This window comes from Crinia signifera, chromosome 2 (genome assembly GCF_055691185.1).
Source record: "Crinia signifera chromosome 2, ASM5569118v1, whole genome shotgun sequence".
In the NCBI taxonomy this organism is placed as follows: domain Eukaryota; kingdom Metazoa; phylum Chordata; class Amphibia; order Anura; family Myobatrachidae; genus Crinia; species Crinia signifera.
In genome coordinates this window covers 397,715,859-397,732,100 of record NC_139218.1, presented here as the reverse complement: position 1 = coordinate 397,732,100, position 16,242 = coordinate 397,715,859, and the positions used below count along the sequence as shown (strand labels likewise).

General features: G+C 45.5%; 1 protein-coding gene across 2 annotated transcripts; it reads left to right on the top strand.

Moving 5' to 3' along the window:
* Positions 1 to 302: 302 nt before the first annotated feature.
* Positions 303 to 14,643, top strand: LOC146059266 (olfactory receptor 2AP1-like). Of its 2 annotated transcripts, XM_083171369.1 has the most exons (3): positions 303 to 972; positions 7,789 to 7,874; positions 12,952 to 14,643. In XM_083171369.1, exon 3 carries the CDS (start codon positions 12,981 to 12,983, stop codon positions 13,941 to 13,943), a length of 963 nt encoding a protein of 320 aa, XP_083027495.1. In that variant the 5' UTR covers positions 303 to 972; positions 7,789 to 7,874; positions 12,952 to 12,980; the 3' UTR covers positions 13,944 to 14,643. The 2 variants fall into 2 exon arrangements, with proteins under 2 accessions (XP_083027495.1, XP_083027494.1); XM_083171368.1 differs by lacking the exon at positions 303 to 972 and having other exon boundaries at positions 7,595 to 7,874.
* Positions 14,644 to 16,242: the final 1,599 nt, after the last annotated feature.

Sequence of the window (16,242 nt, the reverse complement as noted above, 5' to 3'; positions counted from 1 at the left end):
AAAATGCCCCTGCCACATTCCAGCGAACAGTGAATGACCTACTGGAGGGGTGTCAAGACTTTGCCCAAGCCTACCTCGATGATATTGCCATCTTCAGCCATACCTGGGAGGAGCATTTAACTCATGTGTCAGAAGTGCTTAAGAGGATCAGAAAGGCCAAACTCACCATACGCCCAGATAAATGCCAGATGGGGATGGCTGAGGTTCAATACTTAGGACATCGGGTTGGAGGAGGAGTTATTAGACCTGAACCAGCAAAGGTGGAGGCTATTGCCAATTGGCCCCAACCAGTCAACCAGAAGCAAGTGCGGGCCTTTCTCGGAGTTGCTGGCTATTACAGAAAATTCATACCACATTACAGCACCGTGGCCAAGGCTCTGACAGACTTAACAAAAAAGAGATATGCTTGGAAGATCGAATGGACCACTGAGTGTGAACAAGCCTTCAAAACCCTAAAAGACATGCTGACTAGAGCCCCAGTGTTGGCTGCCCCTGACTACAATAGAAAATGTATTGTGCAAACAGATGCTTCAGGGTGTGGACTTGGGGCAGTGTTAAGCCAGGTAGGAGAAGACGGTAGGGAACACCCAGTCGTGTATCTATCTCGTAAACTAGCTGACCGAGAGATAGCTTATGCCACTATCGAGAAGGAGTGTTTAGCGATAGTGTGGGCCTTAAAGAAACTACAACCTTATCTCTATGGGAAGGAGTTCAGTGTTGTGACTGACCATAACCCTTTGAGTTGGCTACAGAGAACTTCAGGGGAAAATGGGAGGTTGTTGAGGTGGAGTTTGGCATTGCAAGGTTTCACCTTTTCCATTTCTCACAAAAAGGGACGAGACCATAACAACGCTGATGGGTTATCCAGACGTGAGGAACAAAATGGCAAGCTTCGCAGACCTTCGGGCCAAGTCGACAGTCAGGACTCTGATATTGAGACCATGCCTGTCTCCTCGATTTAAGAAGGGGGAGGTATGTGAGGAGGCACAAAATAGGGCTTGCCTGCATTTGTAGAAATGAGTTACCCTATGGCCCAAGTTTTATATTCTTAAATTAAAGCCCTCAGTCTGCAGAGGTTACAAACAGGAAGACATTCAGAAGCACACAGTAAGGAAGTGTTCCCTTTAGAAAAGCCTTCCTCCTTCCCCTTTGGAAAGATTGACAGCATGGTCCACCAATCCAGAAGGAAAGATCAATCAAAGGGGGATTGTGGGAGAGAGGAAGTGGAAGAAGAGGTGACTGTGTGAGGTGAGGGGCACAGCTATAGTCACTGGAGGTTGGGGTGCTGTCCCCTCTCTGTGTAATCAGTGAATAGCCATTCTGTGTGCTCTGCTACAGCTGCCAGTGCTGCTCAGGACTGTAGGAGATACACTGATACACTGTATCACTGTATTGAGGAGACTTTGCTGAACTGTGAATGGACTTTGTTAGTATAATCCTGCTGCTGCAGCTGCTGCTGGTTACTGGACTTCTTGGTCTCCCTGTATAAAGTACAAGCTGTTTTCATTGTTACCCGCTCTGCTGTGTGATTCCTGAACCCCAGGGTACCCAGGTCACCCGGTATCCTCACAATAACCATTACACCATCCGTACTGCCCCGTATATATAACACATGGTGGGGATAGAACCCATAACCTCAGTGCTGTGAGGCAGTAATGCAAACCATTACACCATCCGTACTGCCCCATATATATAACACATGGTGGGGATAGAACCCATGACCTCAGTGCTGTGAGGCAGTAATGCTAACCATTACACCATCCGTACTGCCCTGTATATATAACACATGGTGGGGATAGAACCCATGACCTCAGTGCTGTGAGGCAGTAATGCTATAACCATTACACCATCCGTACTGCCCCGTATATATAACACATGGTGGGGATAGAACCCATGACCTCAGTGCTGTGAGGCAGTAATGCTAACCATTACACCATCCGTACTGCCCCATATATATAACACATGGTAGGGATAGAACTCGTGACCTCAGCACTGTGAGGCAGTAATGTAACCATTACACCGTCCGTCCTGCCCCGTATATATAACACAAGGTGGGAATAGAACCCATGACCTCAGTGCTGTGAGGCAGTAATGTAACCATTACACCATCCGTACTGCCCCGTATATATAACACATGGTGGGGATACAACCCATGACCTCAGCGCTGTGAGGCAGTAATGCTAACCATTACACCGTCCGTACTGCCCCGTATATATAACACATGGTGGGAATAGAACCCATGATCTCAGTGCTGTGAGGCAGTAATGCTAACTATTACACCATCCGTACTGCCCTGTTTATGTAACACATGGTGGGGATAGAACCCATGACCTCAGCACTGTGAGGCAGTAATGCTAACCATTACACCATCCGTACTGCCCCATACATATAACACATGGTGGGGATAGAACCCATGACCTCAGTGCTGTGAGGCAGTAATGCTAACCATTACACCGTCCGTACTGCCCCGTATATATAACACATGGTGGGGATAGAACCCATAACCATACATATAACACATGGTGGGGATAGAACCCATAACCTCAGTGCTGTGAGGCAGTAATGCTAACCATTACACCATCCGTACTGCCCGTATATATAACACATGGTGGGGATAGAACCCATGACCTCAGTGCTGTGAGGCAGTAATGCTAACCATTACACCATCCGTACTGCCCGTATATATAACACATGGTGGGGATAGAACCCATGACCTCAGCGCTGTGAGGCAGTAATGTAACCATTACACCATCCGTACTGCCCCGTATATATAACACATGGTGGGGATAGAACCCATGACCTCAGCGCTGTGAGGCAGTAATGTAACCATTACACCATCCATACTGCCCCGTATATATAACACATGGTGGGGATAGAACCCATGACCTCAACGCTGTGAGGCGGTAATACTAACCATTACACCATCCTTACTGCCGTACTAAGTGCCCAAGTGCAGGTACAAGGGTTTTATGTATATGTATATACATCCCTCCTTACATTGGAATCCTAAACCCTGAGCTCAGGTACCTTGGATCTTTTCACCAAGAACATTGCTACCGTACTGATATATTGCATAGTACTGATTGCATAGTCAGAATATTGCAGGAGTAAGTAGTGATTGTATTGGCTGATATCGCGGTGGTCGCAGTGTTCCTTAATTCATCCCAAATATATCCAGTTTAATAAAACGTACTCACTGAGGACTTTCACGATATCCAAGTGGAGTTATTTGGCTGAAGAATCTACAGAGGTTAGTGAGGTTAGTGAGACTGCACACAAAGCCGGAATAACCCCTACCAGGGTTTTACACTAATATAATAATTTGGATATGACAATTTATGCCATAAAAATACCCCAGCTCTGAATGATGCACAAATTTGTGCTTCAAATTCCTATTGTAGTGCTGTCCAATGCAAAGCTTTAGACAAGCGAAATGGCATGTTTGCTAATGAGCAATTAGTGAATCCCCTGAAATATAGAATCCATGATGACTCTGTGCCCATCTTCCCCCCCTAGGGACATTTCCTTCAGACTGATATAATATATAAACCCTGCAGCAATCACAGTCAGCTCTCACACCCTGAGGCCGCGCTGGGAGATAGCGGCAGCTTACTGTAAGTTATATATAAACTCTGCAGCAATCACAGTCAGCTCTCACACCCTGAGGCCGCGCTGGAAGATAGCGGCAGCTTACTGTAAGTTATATATAAACCCTGCAGCAATCACAGTCAGCTCTCACACCCTGAGGCCGCGCTGGGAGATAGCGGCAGCTTACTGTAAGTTATATATAAACTCTGCAGCAATCACACTCAGCTCTCACACCCTGAGGCCGCGCTGGGAGATAGCGGCAGCTTACTGTAAGTTATATGTAAACTCTGCAGCAATCACACTCAGCTCTCACACCCTGAGGCCGCGCTGGGAGATAGCGGCAGCTTACTGTAAGTTATATGTAAACTCTGCAGCAATCACACTCAGCTCTCACACCCTGAGGCCGCGCTGGGAGATAGCGGCAGCTTACTGTAAGTTATATGTAAACTCTGCAGCAATCACACTCAGCTCTCACACCCTGAGGCCACGCTGGGAGATAGCGGCAGCTTACTGTAAGTTATATGTAAACTCTGCAGCAATCACAGTCAGCTCTCACACCCTGAGGCCGCGCTGGGAGATAGCGGCAGCTTACTGTAAGTTATATGTAAACTCTGCAGCAATCACACTCAGCTCTCACACCCTGAGGCCGCGCTGGGAGATAGCGGCAGCTTACTGTAAGTTATATGTAAACTCTGCAGCAATCACAGTCAGCTCTCACACCCTGAGGCCGCGCTGGGAGATAGCGGCAGCTTACTGTAAGTTATATATAAACTCTGCAGCAATCACAGTCAGCTCTCACACCCTGAGGCCGCGCTGGGAGATAGCGGCAGCTTACTGTAAGTTATATGTAAACCCTGCAGCAATCACACTCAGCTCTCACACCCTGAGGCCGCGCTGGGAGATAGCGGCAGCTTACTGTAAGTTATATGTGCAGGCTGGATGTACGCTTAACGTGTACACTAATATACTGTAACTGATTATATGTAATTATTTCACCCCTGTGACTTATGTCATTATATACATGATGTAAAGCAGGCATTACCAAACTATGGTCCTCCAGCTGTTGTGAAACTAAAACTCCCATCATGCATTGCCACAGTTATGCTACTAGGGATTTCTAAAACTAGGGCAAGGCATGCTGGGATGTGTAGTTTCACAACAGCTGGAGGGCCACAGTTTGGACATGCCTGATGTACAGTATCTCAGGCTCTACAGACGTACAGTTATCTTTATATCGGATGTTACATCTTTGTGTTCACATTCACTTCATATAAAAATGTACAGTCATTTCTAAAACTCACTATACTTACTATTAGAGATGTGCACCGGCCACTTTTCGGGTTTTGGGTTTTGGGTTCTGATTACCTTGAGGTTTTGGGTTCTAATGGGTTTTGCCAAAACACCTCCTAAGTGTTTTGTGTTTGGATTTCTTGGGTTTTGGGTTCTGATTTTTTTGTTAAAAAAGCATAAAAACTGCTAAAATCGCAGAATTTTTTTTTTTTTTTCCTCCTACGCTATATTAACCTCAATAACATTCATTTCCACTCATTTACAGTCTATTCTGAACAGCTCACACCTTACAATATTGTTTTTAGGGCAAAAGGTTGCACTGAGGTAGCTGGATAACTATGATAAGCCACACAAGTGTGCGGCACAAACACTAGACTGATATGGCACACTTAGCATCCCCTCTAGGCTGATACTGCACACCTAGAATTACCCCTGGACTGATATGGCACATTTAGCATCACCCCTGGACTGATACGGCACATTTAGCATCACCCCTGGACTGATACGGCACACTTAGCATCCCCTCTAGTCTGATACGGCACACCTAGCATCACCCCTGGACTGATATGGCACAGGTAGCATCACTCCTGGACTGATACGGCACATTTAGCATCACCCCTGGACTGATATGGCACACTTAGCATCCCCCCTAGTCTGATACGGCACACCTAGCATCACCGCTGGACTGATATGGCACACTTAGCATCCCCCCTAGTCTGATACGGCACACCTAGCATCACCGCTGGACTGATATGGCACACCTAGCATCACCCCTGGACTGATATGGCACAGGTAGCATCACTCCTGGACTGATACGGCACAGGTAGCATCACTCCTGGACTGATACGGCACATTTAGCATCACCCCTGGACTGATATGGCACACTTAGCATCCCCCCTAGTCTGATACGGCACACTTAGCATCCCCCCTAGTCTGATACGGCACACTAGCATCACCCCTGGACTGATATGGCACGCTTAGCATCACCCCTGGACTAATACAGCACACTTGGCAGCACCCCATGAATTATACGGCAGACTTGGCTTACCCCAGGAATTATACGGCACCCCTGACCTGATACAGCACACATGGAATTATACGGCACAGATGGCGGCACCCCTGGACTGTTACGGCACACATGGCGGCAGGCATGGAATTATACGGCAGACAAATTCCTGCAGTAAAAATAAAAATGTGTATTCTTTTAATTATAAAAAAGAGCAGCACACCTTACTTAGCAACACCCCATGAATTATACAGCACTCTTGGCTCACCCCTGGACTACAGCGCATTTAACAGCCCTTGCAGTAAAAAAAAAAAAACACCTTAATTTTATTTTCATTAAAAAAAAAGGGCAGCTCCCCTGGTCTGATATGGGACACATGGGGCACCCCTGGAATTATACGGCACACATGCGGGCACCCCAGGACTGATACAGGACACATGGGGGCACCCCTGGACAAATACAGCACACATGTGGGCACCCCCGGATGATACAGCACACATGTGGGCACCCCTGGACTGATAGTACTGGTAGCCAGTGGAAACAGCAGATTGGAATTATATACTGCAATAAATACTGGTAGCCAGTGGCAACAGACTGGAATTATATACTGCGATAAATACTGGTAGCCAGTGGAAACAGCAGACTGGATTTTTATATACTGTGATAAATAATACTGGTAGCCAAAGGCAACAGCAGACTGGAATTATATACTGCGATAAATACTGGTAGCCAGTGGAAACAGCAGACTGGATTTTTATATACTGTGATAAATAATACTGGTAGCCAGCGGCAACAGCAGACTGGAATTATATACTGCGATAAATACTGGTAGCCAGTGGAAACAGCAGACTGGATTTATATACTGTGATAAATAATACTGGTAGCCAGCGGCAACAGCAGACTGGAATTATATACTGCGATAAATACTGGTAGCCAGTGGCAACAGAAGACTAGAATTATATACTGCAATAAATAAAATACTGGTAGCCACTGCCAGTGGCAACAGCAAACTGGAATTATATACTGTGATAGGTACTGATAGCCAGGGGCAACAGCACACTGGAATTATATACTGCAATAGGTACTGGTAGGCACTAGCCAGTGGCAACAGCAGAGAGCAGACTGCAGCAGACACTAGGCAGTGCAGGGCAGGCAGTGGCACTAGCAGCACCAGTGGACTATCACATTGTGACTGACTATACAGGAGCAGACTCAGCAGAGGCAGGCCCCAGCACAAAGGAGAGACAGAACACAGCACCAGTCATCCTTGCAATGGTGATGTCTTGATCACTGAGCAGAGACACAGTACACAGCAGCACGGGCCCCAGCAGAGACCACACACAGCAGCAGCACACCCTTCCCTACCCTTCTCCGAGATTGGAGTGAAGATGGCGGCGCGAGGTTGCGGAATTTAAGGGTTCCGTGATCTCGCGAGAATCCAACGCCGGGCGATGACGTTTTGCCCGTGCGCCCGGATTCGAGTAAGGCGGGAAGCGCCGAGCGCTGCTCGTATCCGGGCCCGGATTGATGACGTCCGTGCTGGCTCGGATCTGAGGAATCCGAGCCCGCACATCTCTACTTACTATACATTTCTATACTTACTATACTATAACACTACAATACAGCCAAACATCGACACTGGTATGATCAGTACCAATAGGTAATTACTGTAATTATTGCAATAAAACACCCGAAACAGAAGGAATATGCCAACCAAAACTCAGATCTCCTTGAGGTGTCCGGATCGGGTTTTGGTTCGGATCCACATTTCGGATGGATTTGGATTTCTGGAGAAGATCACATCTCTGGTATTTACTAAAGTTGTAACATTTCCTGGGAAAGAGCAGAAGTTCTATTCTTATGGGAGAAATGTTGAAGTTTCTTTTTACTATTGTATTCCACAGAATATACCATTGTAGTTACTTATCGGAGACAGAGGAGGAAACACAATGCTTTGACATCGAGCACAGTACCGGTCACACAGAGAATGGTGAGTAGCAGGATGTGTTTTGGTACATAAGGAGTGCGGGGAGGGGGAGCTGTTATTTAATCCAAATGCTTCGGATACGTGTGCGTCTCAGGCTGGGAGATTATTAGCGCTTAATTGTGTAAATGTCTTTTATGTATAACTAGAACAGCAGCTGAATCTCAGGTCACAGTGTTGTGCTAAGAGCAAAGGTGTCGATAGGAGGGTGTGGGGGTCAGGGCCGCATTAGGCAATTGCCTAGGGCGCCGGCCACTGGAGGGCGGTAGTCGGGAGCAGGGACACCCCCTGGATGGGGGTATGGAGGTGAGTGGCTGCTGTCACGCTGTCATTCCCCCCCCTCCCCCAGCAACCTCGGTGGCCGCCACCGCATCGCCCCCCTCCCCTCCTGTAAAATTACTTGGCGGCCGCCCGCCACCCCAACCCCACCGTAGAGCGATGTAGCGGCCGCATCGCACCTGGCAACCCAAGCCACCCCTCCCTCAGTGGAGCGACCGCATCTTACATCTGTGCGTGCTGTAGAAAAAATTTGATGGTTGCCGATGACTGAGGGGGGCGGCAGGCAATGGTGCGGGCGGCGTTTAAGCCACACCCAAAGCTGCAAAATTCACAGCTTTGCGTGGAGACCAGAATAAGTTCCATATTGTAGGTCTGGCTCTGTATCCAAAGCTCTCTCTGGTGCGCCGTGCACATCTGCCCGGGCACAGTGTTATTCATATTGTACTTGGTACCAACCGCGTGGCACTATTAATACCAGATATGTACACAAAACAGAAAGGCAATTGGTACGGGCACTAACAATAATCTAATGCAAGTCTGTGTGTATGCAGCAAATAGAACAGAGGGGATTTGGCATATTCTGATCAAAACATTAAAGCCTGCAGCCCACGCCAAGGGACCCCAAGTCCATTCACTAGAATATATGCCCAGTACCCCGCTACATTGCATTCTGTCGGGTTGGGGTATCGCACTGCCTGGTGTATGGGCACCCTTACTTTGCCACCATTGCAGAGACACAAACACTAACTGCTGATGCTGTTACGGCTATTTCCCTTTATTTATAGACCAATATATAATAAAAATCACTTAACAAATAGATGAAACAGGCAAAAAGAGGAATTGGCTACAAAATAACATCAAACTTCTTTGGTATAGTTAACATACTTCTGGTCAGTAACATGGCGGACAGCAATAACAGACAGCATTAAATAACAACAGTCATATATACCAAAGTCAGGCGTTCCACATAGCACAAATGAGTGGCGCCAAATACTAGAGATGTGCACCGGACATTTTTCGGGTTTAGGTTTTGGATTACAGGTCTTTGGTCAGCAATTCTTGCTCTTTCAACTTCACTTCGATAACTGACAAACCTCTTCCGACCCTCAAGTAGTTTTATGGTTTACTGCCGAGTCTGTTTCACCACCATTGCTGCAGTTTGCAACTCAGTCCTGAGGACCTCAGTTAGTTCATCTGAACAACTACTGTATAGAGTACATTCATCCTTAGGATCACCGCCAGTAAGTGCTCATTCAGTACAGTCATAACAAGACCTCATTGTCTTGGAACTTCCACTCAGACAATTCCCCAAATCTGCAATATGTACGCTGTTGGACATTGCTAGCCAGTAAAAGTAGCCAAGTGGTAGGTGGTAGGTGGGGTTATGGTTTCTTATTGCCCCTGTCAAGGGTTGATCTATTGCCTCTGGATTTTATTGTTTAAACATTTGCTTTGACAATTTGACTATGGGTGGTATTCAATGAGAATACCTGCGAGGTGCAGCGAATCCTTTTTAGGATTCGCTGCACATTCGCCACGTTCCGGAGCCTCGCCGGCTCCGGTATTCAACGAGTCAGGGGCTCGCTGCCCCTGACCGGCGAATATGAGCTCCTGCGGCGAACGCCGCAGGGAGCCTGAGGACGGTGGCAGGCAGAGAGATGGAAGTCTCTCTGCCTGCCCCAGAGCGTATGTGGGGGGGAGGTGGGCTCCCCGGGTGCCAGGCAGCACAGGGGACCATATATTCACTACACCCGATCGTAACGATCGGGTGCAGTGAATATATGAATATCTAATGAGCGGCTCGGCTTCGGCGCCCCCTGCTGGCTGCTGTGTAAAAAAAAAAATATATATATATATATTTTTAAATTAAATATATATTCATGTGCTTACAGCACATGAATAAAAATAGCATGCCCCTCCTCAGAATAAAATTCCTGATTTTTTTACACCAAATGTAAAAAACAAAACACTTTATTTTAAAAGTTCACCTTCCACTTCTCCATAAAAAGATAACGATTGCTACTCGGTGAATCATGGCGAAAAAAACCTTCAAATGTATTCGCCATCTGGTCATTGAATAGGGTGATTCACCGTTTTAGTCAAAAATTCGCCAAACAGCACAAATTCGCCATAAAAACATGGCGAATCAGGGTCATTGAATACCGCCCTATGTGTCCACTTTGCTTTGTACCACCAACAGCCTCAGCCTTCCCTGAGCATCTATCTGGTCAGTTAGTGAAATTTACCACTGCAATCGACTCTTTCCTCCATGGTCGAGGAGACAGTCTGGTTATAGATTGCCCCTGTTTGTGGTTTCTTTACATTTGCCCCAATTTTGTAAGCCACTGGGAGAGAGTGGTCGTGATATTTACTACCAGATTAGATCATGACCAGACTATACCTACCTCTGCTGTATCATCACTTCTTTAGGTGCCAGAATATCTAGTTTTGTACCATATCACAATTTCCTTGAATTCTACAGTCCGGAATTTGCAATTTCTGCATTCTTAGCTGTGTCCAGGTTTTGAACTGCTTGTAAAAGACTCTTGTGGGCCCAGGTCAAAGATGCTAACAGTCTCTGGAACATGCCTAAAATTGGTTTCTCGCTCTAGCTGTCTGTCAAGCAATAATTTATCTTCCCATAATGAGGTCAAATAAGGTTTTTTGCGTCATTTAGTGGATACAGTCAGAACACACCATGTTGCTTGCATCTGAATTCTCGGATTTGATTTTGTCCATCTCTTGAGTAGACCAGTAACCCATAGCTGCCTACCCTCCTGCATTCTGCAGGAGACTCCCAGACATAGCAGCAATCTCCCTCTCTCCCTCATTAGTCTAGCAATCTCCCTCTCTCTTGTCACCTAGCCCACATTACACTGTTACATGTTACATCATAGTTACCTATCCTCCTGCATTCTGCAGGAGACTCCCTGACATAGCAGCAAGCTCCCTCTCTCCCTCATTAGTCTAGCAATCTCCCCCATGTCACCTAGCCCACATTACACTGTTACATCATAGTTACCTCCCCTCATGCATTCTGCAGGAAACTCCCTGACATAGCAGCAATCTCCCTCTCTCCCTCATTAGTCTAGCAATCTCCCCCATGTCACCTAGCCCACATTACACTGTAACATTTTTTGGGGAAAAAGGAATGAGAGACAGATACATTTACACTGAATCATCAGCACCATTTCCATTCAGTTATACTGAATCATCAGCACCATTTCCCAGCACGTTACCAAGTATAGTAGCTCTTACTAACTGCTTTGGGGATCATCTACATTTGGATATAAGTCATTATAAAAGATTCCTCTCAGATGTAGCAGTACACACCCACGCTTCTAGGTGCCACATTCACAATCTCTATTCACAATCTCTCCATATATGGAACTATACATGCCCTTTGAGAGGAGCATGACACGCCTCCTCAATGGGGTGCTTTACTAAATTCTATTACCAACTATAATCTCCCTGAAACTAGTTTTCAAAAGTAGGCAAGTATGCAGTAACCATAGAGTGACATTGTGATCAGTGAAGCAGTTGCCATGTATGTAATTCTTTAGAGAGGCCATCTCCTTGAGCCAAAGATGACGTAAGAGTCTGGGGTTCCAAAATCTAACCTAGTAACATAGTCATTTAGGTCCAAAAAGACATCAGTCCATCTACTTCAACCTGTTTAATGGTACTTATATGTTAGTTGAGCGCCCACTATAGTTAGTACGCTCATACCCCCACTATCGATGTCGGCATGGAGTTGATTTTATATAGTGTGGCGAGCAGACGTGGAAAACTAAGCAAAAAGCTTAGTGGGCGCCCAACTAACATATAAGTACCTGTTTAACTAGTCTTTCATGACTATATGATTCCCTTTATGGCCAAGAATTTATCTAGTTTTAGTTTAAACTCACTTACTATATGCGCTGTTACCACATTTTCTGGCAAAGAGTTACAGAACTTAATTGCTCTTATGGTGAAGAATTTCCAAGCGGAATTTCTCTTCCTCGAGCCTCAGTGCATGCCCACGCGTCCTAAGTATAGGCCTGTTACTGAATAAGTCTTCTCCTAGTTCCTTATGGTTTCCAATCCTGTATTTTAACATACTGATCATATCTCCGCTCAACCTCCATTTTTTCAGTGTATACATATTCAGCCTGGATAGCCTATCTTTATCTTCAAGTGACCCAAGACCCCTTATTAGTTTAGTTGCCCTTCTCTGAACCCATTCCAGTTAATCTAGTTGTTTGCAGTGGTCAATCTTGTTCGTGAATGCCAAGCTGTAGCACATCCTAGTGGTTGCAGTGGGTTGTTAGTGAAATTGCTGGAATAACTGTACATGTTTTTCTACCTGATAAATTCCTTCCTAAGGACACAGCAGAGACACAGAAGACCAGTGGTGGTTCCAGAGGTAGAGCTGCAGTGAGGTCCAAAATTCAAATAGAGGCGTAACACCAACTGCCACCCCAAACACTGCCAAAAATCACCAGCTGGCCTCAAAAGTGAATCTTCACTGGAGGCCTGAGCTTTTAGGCATTACCACTCTACATTTACCATAGATTAGGTAACATAGAATAAACTGTTCTAGAAGGAACTCAAAGATAAACCATAATGTAGGTTTCTTCATGCTAATACTAATATGAACATTAGGCTTGGTTCATACAGTAAAACGTTGGACATATTCTAATTATTCATCCCATATGAAATATTTCTTACAAGTTTACAAAGTGAGGAGTCCGTAACTGCTAGATCCCTCTGGGTTCCCTAATTTATAGATAATATAATTATGTTTAATCTATTTTTCTCACAGGTGCACCACATATTATTTTTGGGGAGCAGATGATGTTTAATCAAACTGGGAGTGCAGAGGTTTTATTGGTCGGATTCCCCGGCGTTACGGAAGACTACAACGCCTTCATATCCGCCATGATGTTCCTGGTGTATGTGATGTCACTGACTGCCAATGGGAGCGTCATCGGTCTGGTCATCCTGAATACGCACCTGCACCAGCCCATGTACCTGATCATAGCAAATCTCGCTGCATCAGACCTTTTATTCGACACGGTGACTCTACCGAAACTCATCGCCAAGTACTGGTTCGGAGCCTCCTCCATGCCCTTCCCTGTGTGCATCTTCCAGATGTTCTGCGTCCATTACTTAGGGAGTGTGGACTCCCTCCTGTTGATGGTGATGGCCGTGGACCGTTATATATCTATATGCCAGCCCCTGAGATACGCCGCCATTATCACCCCAAGGAGGATTTCCATTGCTTGTGCCATCTGCTGTTTTTTTATAGCTGCTATTATAAATGGGACCATCGCTGCTCAGATGTCCCAAATTGACCGATGTGGCCTTAACAAGATATATACCTTGTTCTGTACCCATGCATCAATCTCAGCCTTAGCATGTTCGGATGTAACATATATGAGAACAGTGGCCTTTGTGTGTGCCCTCGTTGTGCTGCTGGTGCCCTTGGGGGTGATATTGCTGTCATATGCCCTGATAATAGGTGTGATCTCCTCCCGACCCGACAGCTGGCGCAGAGCGTTCTACACCTGCACCACCCACCTGCTAGTCGTGGGTTTATATTATATTCCTCGGACCTTCCTCTACTTTGTAAACACCATCTTTGTCGTAGTAATTACACCCGATGTCAATGCTTTGCTTATTTTCCTGTATTCTTCTGCACCACATATAGCCAATCCCATTATATATTTTCTTAGAACAAAGGAAATTAGGGAGACTTTTGCTAAAACAATCAAGAAAATCAAGATCAAGCCCGTATTACAAAGACTTGGTTAGATAAAAATGTAACAACTATATTAGAAACTTCCATCCCAACAAACTACTGAACTCTTTCGTCCACAACCCAAGACTAACCAGCAGGAGCGCTGCGGTGGCCATCTGCTTTGACACGCAATTAAACTTAGGTTTCCCCTGACGAAAATGGCTCATTCATTTAAGTGCAAGCTGCCGTGAGTTTGACAGGATAAGGTTATAGAATACTTCTCATTTGAAGAACGGAATAACTGAGCTAGGAGAGGAGTGGGTTAAACATCCGAGGCTGGGAGTGGCCTTGGCAAGGACATTTGACTCAGCATCCAATAAGGATAGAGGGTTGGCAGAGTTAGCTGGAATATAAGATCTGGTAATAGGTGGAGTCAGTCTCTTGTTCCAGATCTTCCTGCCCTCCCTCACCTTTTTTAGTGGTGATGAGTGCGTTAGCTGATTGGTGGGAAACAATGGCTGGTTAACTGGTTTCAGGTCATATTTAAGGGTTGATTGATTGCTCATGGTTGTTTTTGGTGCCTTCGTTTATTGTAGGCTTCCGCTGTCCCGGCATACTGTTTCCCAGGCGGCGGGCCTGGCGATATGGGTGCTGCAGACACATATTAGCAATTTGATGCGGTGGCCCAGCAGTGGGACTCGGGCCCTCAATTTCTGTGGGTGCTCGGGCCCTTGAGCACCCACAGAATCGGCACCTATGTTCTCGTACCCTCACATGCTAGCGAGGGGATGCGGTGGGGAAGGTGTTCGGCAGGGCGGCGCTGACTTGTTCGCTAGGCTGCGAGTATACGAAACCTAGCGGGCAGGTCTGATTAAGCCCAATGTGCTCATTAGGCTATCCTGACTGCTTGCGCGCTACTGACCATTTATACTGTATGCCTATAGGCTGCCCTGTGTGCCCATTGCTGATTAATATTCATATCTATGACTAAAGGAAGTCAGAGCAGTTATTGGTTTTATGCAGCGATATCATTATTTAGAATTTATCATTGCTCTTTCTATTATGTGGGTGAATGTGTTGTGCAAGTGCACAACATTGATCAGGCGCTAGGGGGGGATGGGGTAAAAACAGATAGGGGCAAAATGTGAGACAATTAGCGTAGGGATCACGTGGAAGGGTTAATTTCTGAGAATGAGACAAAAGGGTAAAGATAAGGTGCATACACACTGTACAATTTTTTTGACCAATTTGGTTGAGAGACATTTCCAATGAACCCAGTGTCCTGGACGAAAGATGTTGACAAAAGATATTGTCAACAAACAAACGATGAGTGATGATGCGCATACCCGCCAGTTGTTCATCAAGATTGTTCGTCAACTGTGCATGCAGCTCAATTTGAATATCTTTCAAAAAGAGCCTATAAACTGTAGCTAGATCTTTCTTCTTTCATCTGTCGTCAATATATTTTGTCAACATCTTTAGTCCAGGACACTGGGTTCAATGGAAATGTCTTTCAACCAAATTGGTCAAAAAAATTGTACAGTGTGTATGCACCCATAAAGTGTAACTGAAAGAGCTAAAGAGAAATAAAGATGTAAAGATGTAATAAATAAGAATAAAAATAAATATAAATAAATAAATAAATAAAAATAGAAATAAATAAATAAAAATAAAATTAATCGTAAAATCAAATAAATGACCAAATAATGTTTACACTCCTTATAGGAGTAAGTAGAAGCAGTCCAGGTTTTGAGGGGGTTAAATAAGCTTGCCCTGCACTATTCTGACATCTATGCCGCTTGCTGTGGCTCTTGCAAACCTACGGCGGGACTCCGGAGCGTTCAGCTGGTGACGTCACCTGCCGTCTTCTTAGTTTGAGGCTCTGCGGTATCGTCTGGCAGGGGGTTGCTTCTCCTCTTCTGCTGGGGGGCTTCTTGTGCTTAAAGCTCCCCAATCAGGCTGCTCCTACCCACGAGCGCAAATCCTACTAAAAGGATCCAATCCTTTTTACAACCCATACTCTTTCTATTATGTGTTCAATTGTATGTATTTTATGTCTTATATCATGCATGTCCAAACTATGGCCCTTCAGCTGTTGTGAAACTACAAGTACCATCATGCCTTGCCACAGCTTTGCTATTAAGGAATGCTAAAAGTATGGCAAGGCATGCTGGGATGTGTGGTTTCATAACAGCCGGAGGGCCACAGTTTGGACATGCCTGTCTTATATTAATAAAATAGTAAAACACAATTCCTCTGAGCCCGTGTGTCCTCACTTAATAGGAAGCAGATGCAGTACTGGTTTATATGGATTCTATTGCACTGATCCGCCTGGTGTTGTATGTGATTTTCAATCGAAGCTGCCAAGCTTTG

Excerpts from the sequence above, each read along its gene's own strand:
- LOC146059266 (XM_083171368.1), top strand. The coding sequence starts at position 7,745 with ATGGGAGAAATGTTGAAGTTTCTTTTTACTATTGTATTCCACAGAATA. Across the intron at positions 7,875-12,951 it reads TACCGGTCACACAGAGAATG|GTGCACCACATATTATTTTT; the intron begins GTGAGTAGCAGG and ends TTTTTCTCACAG.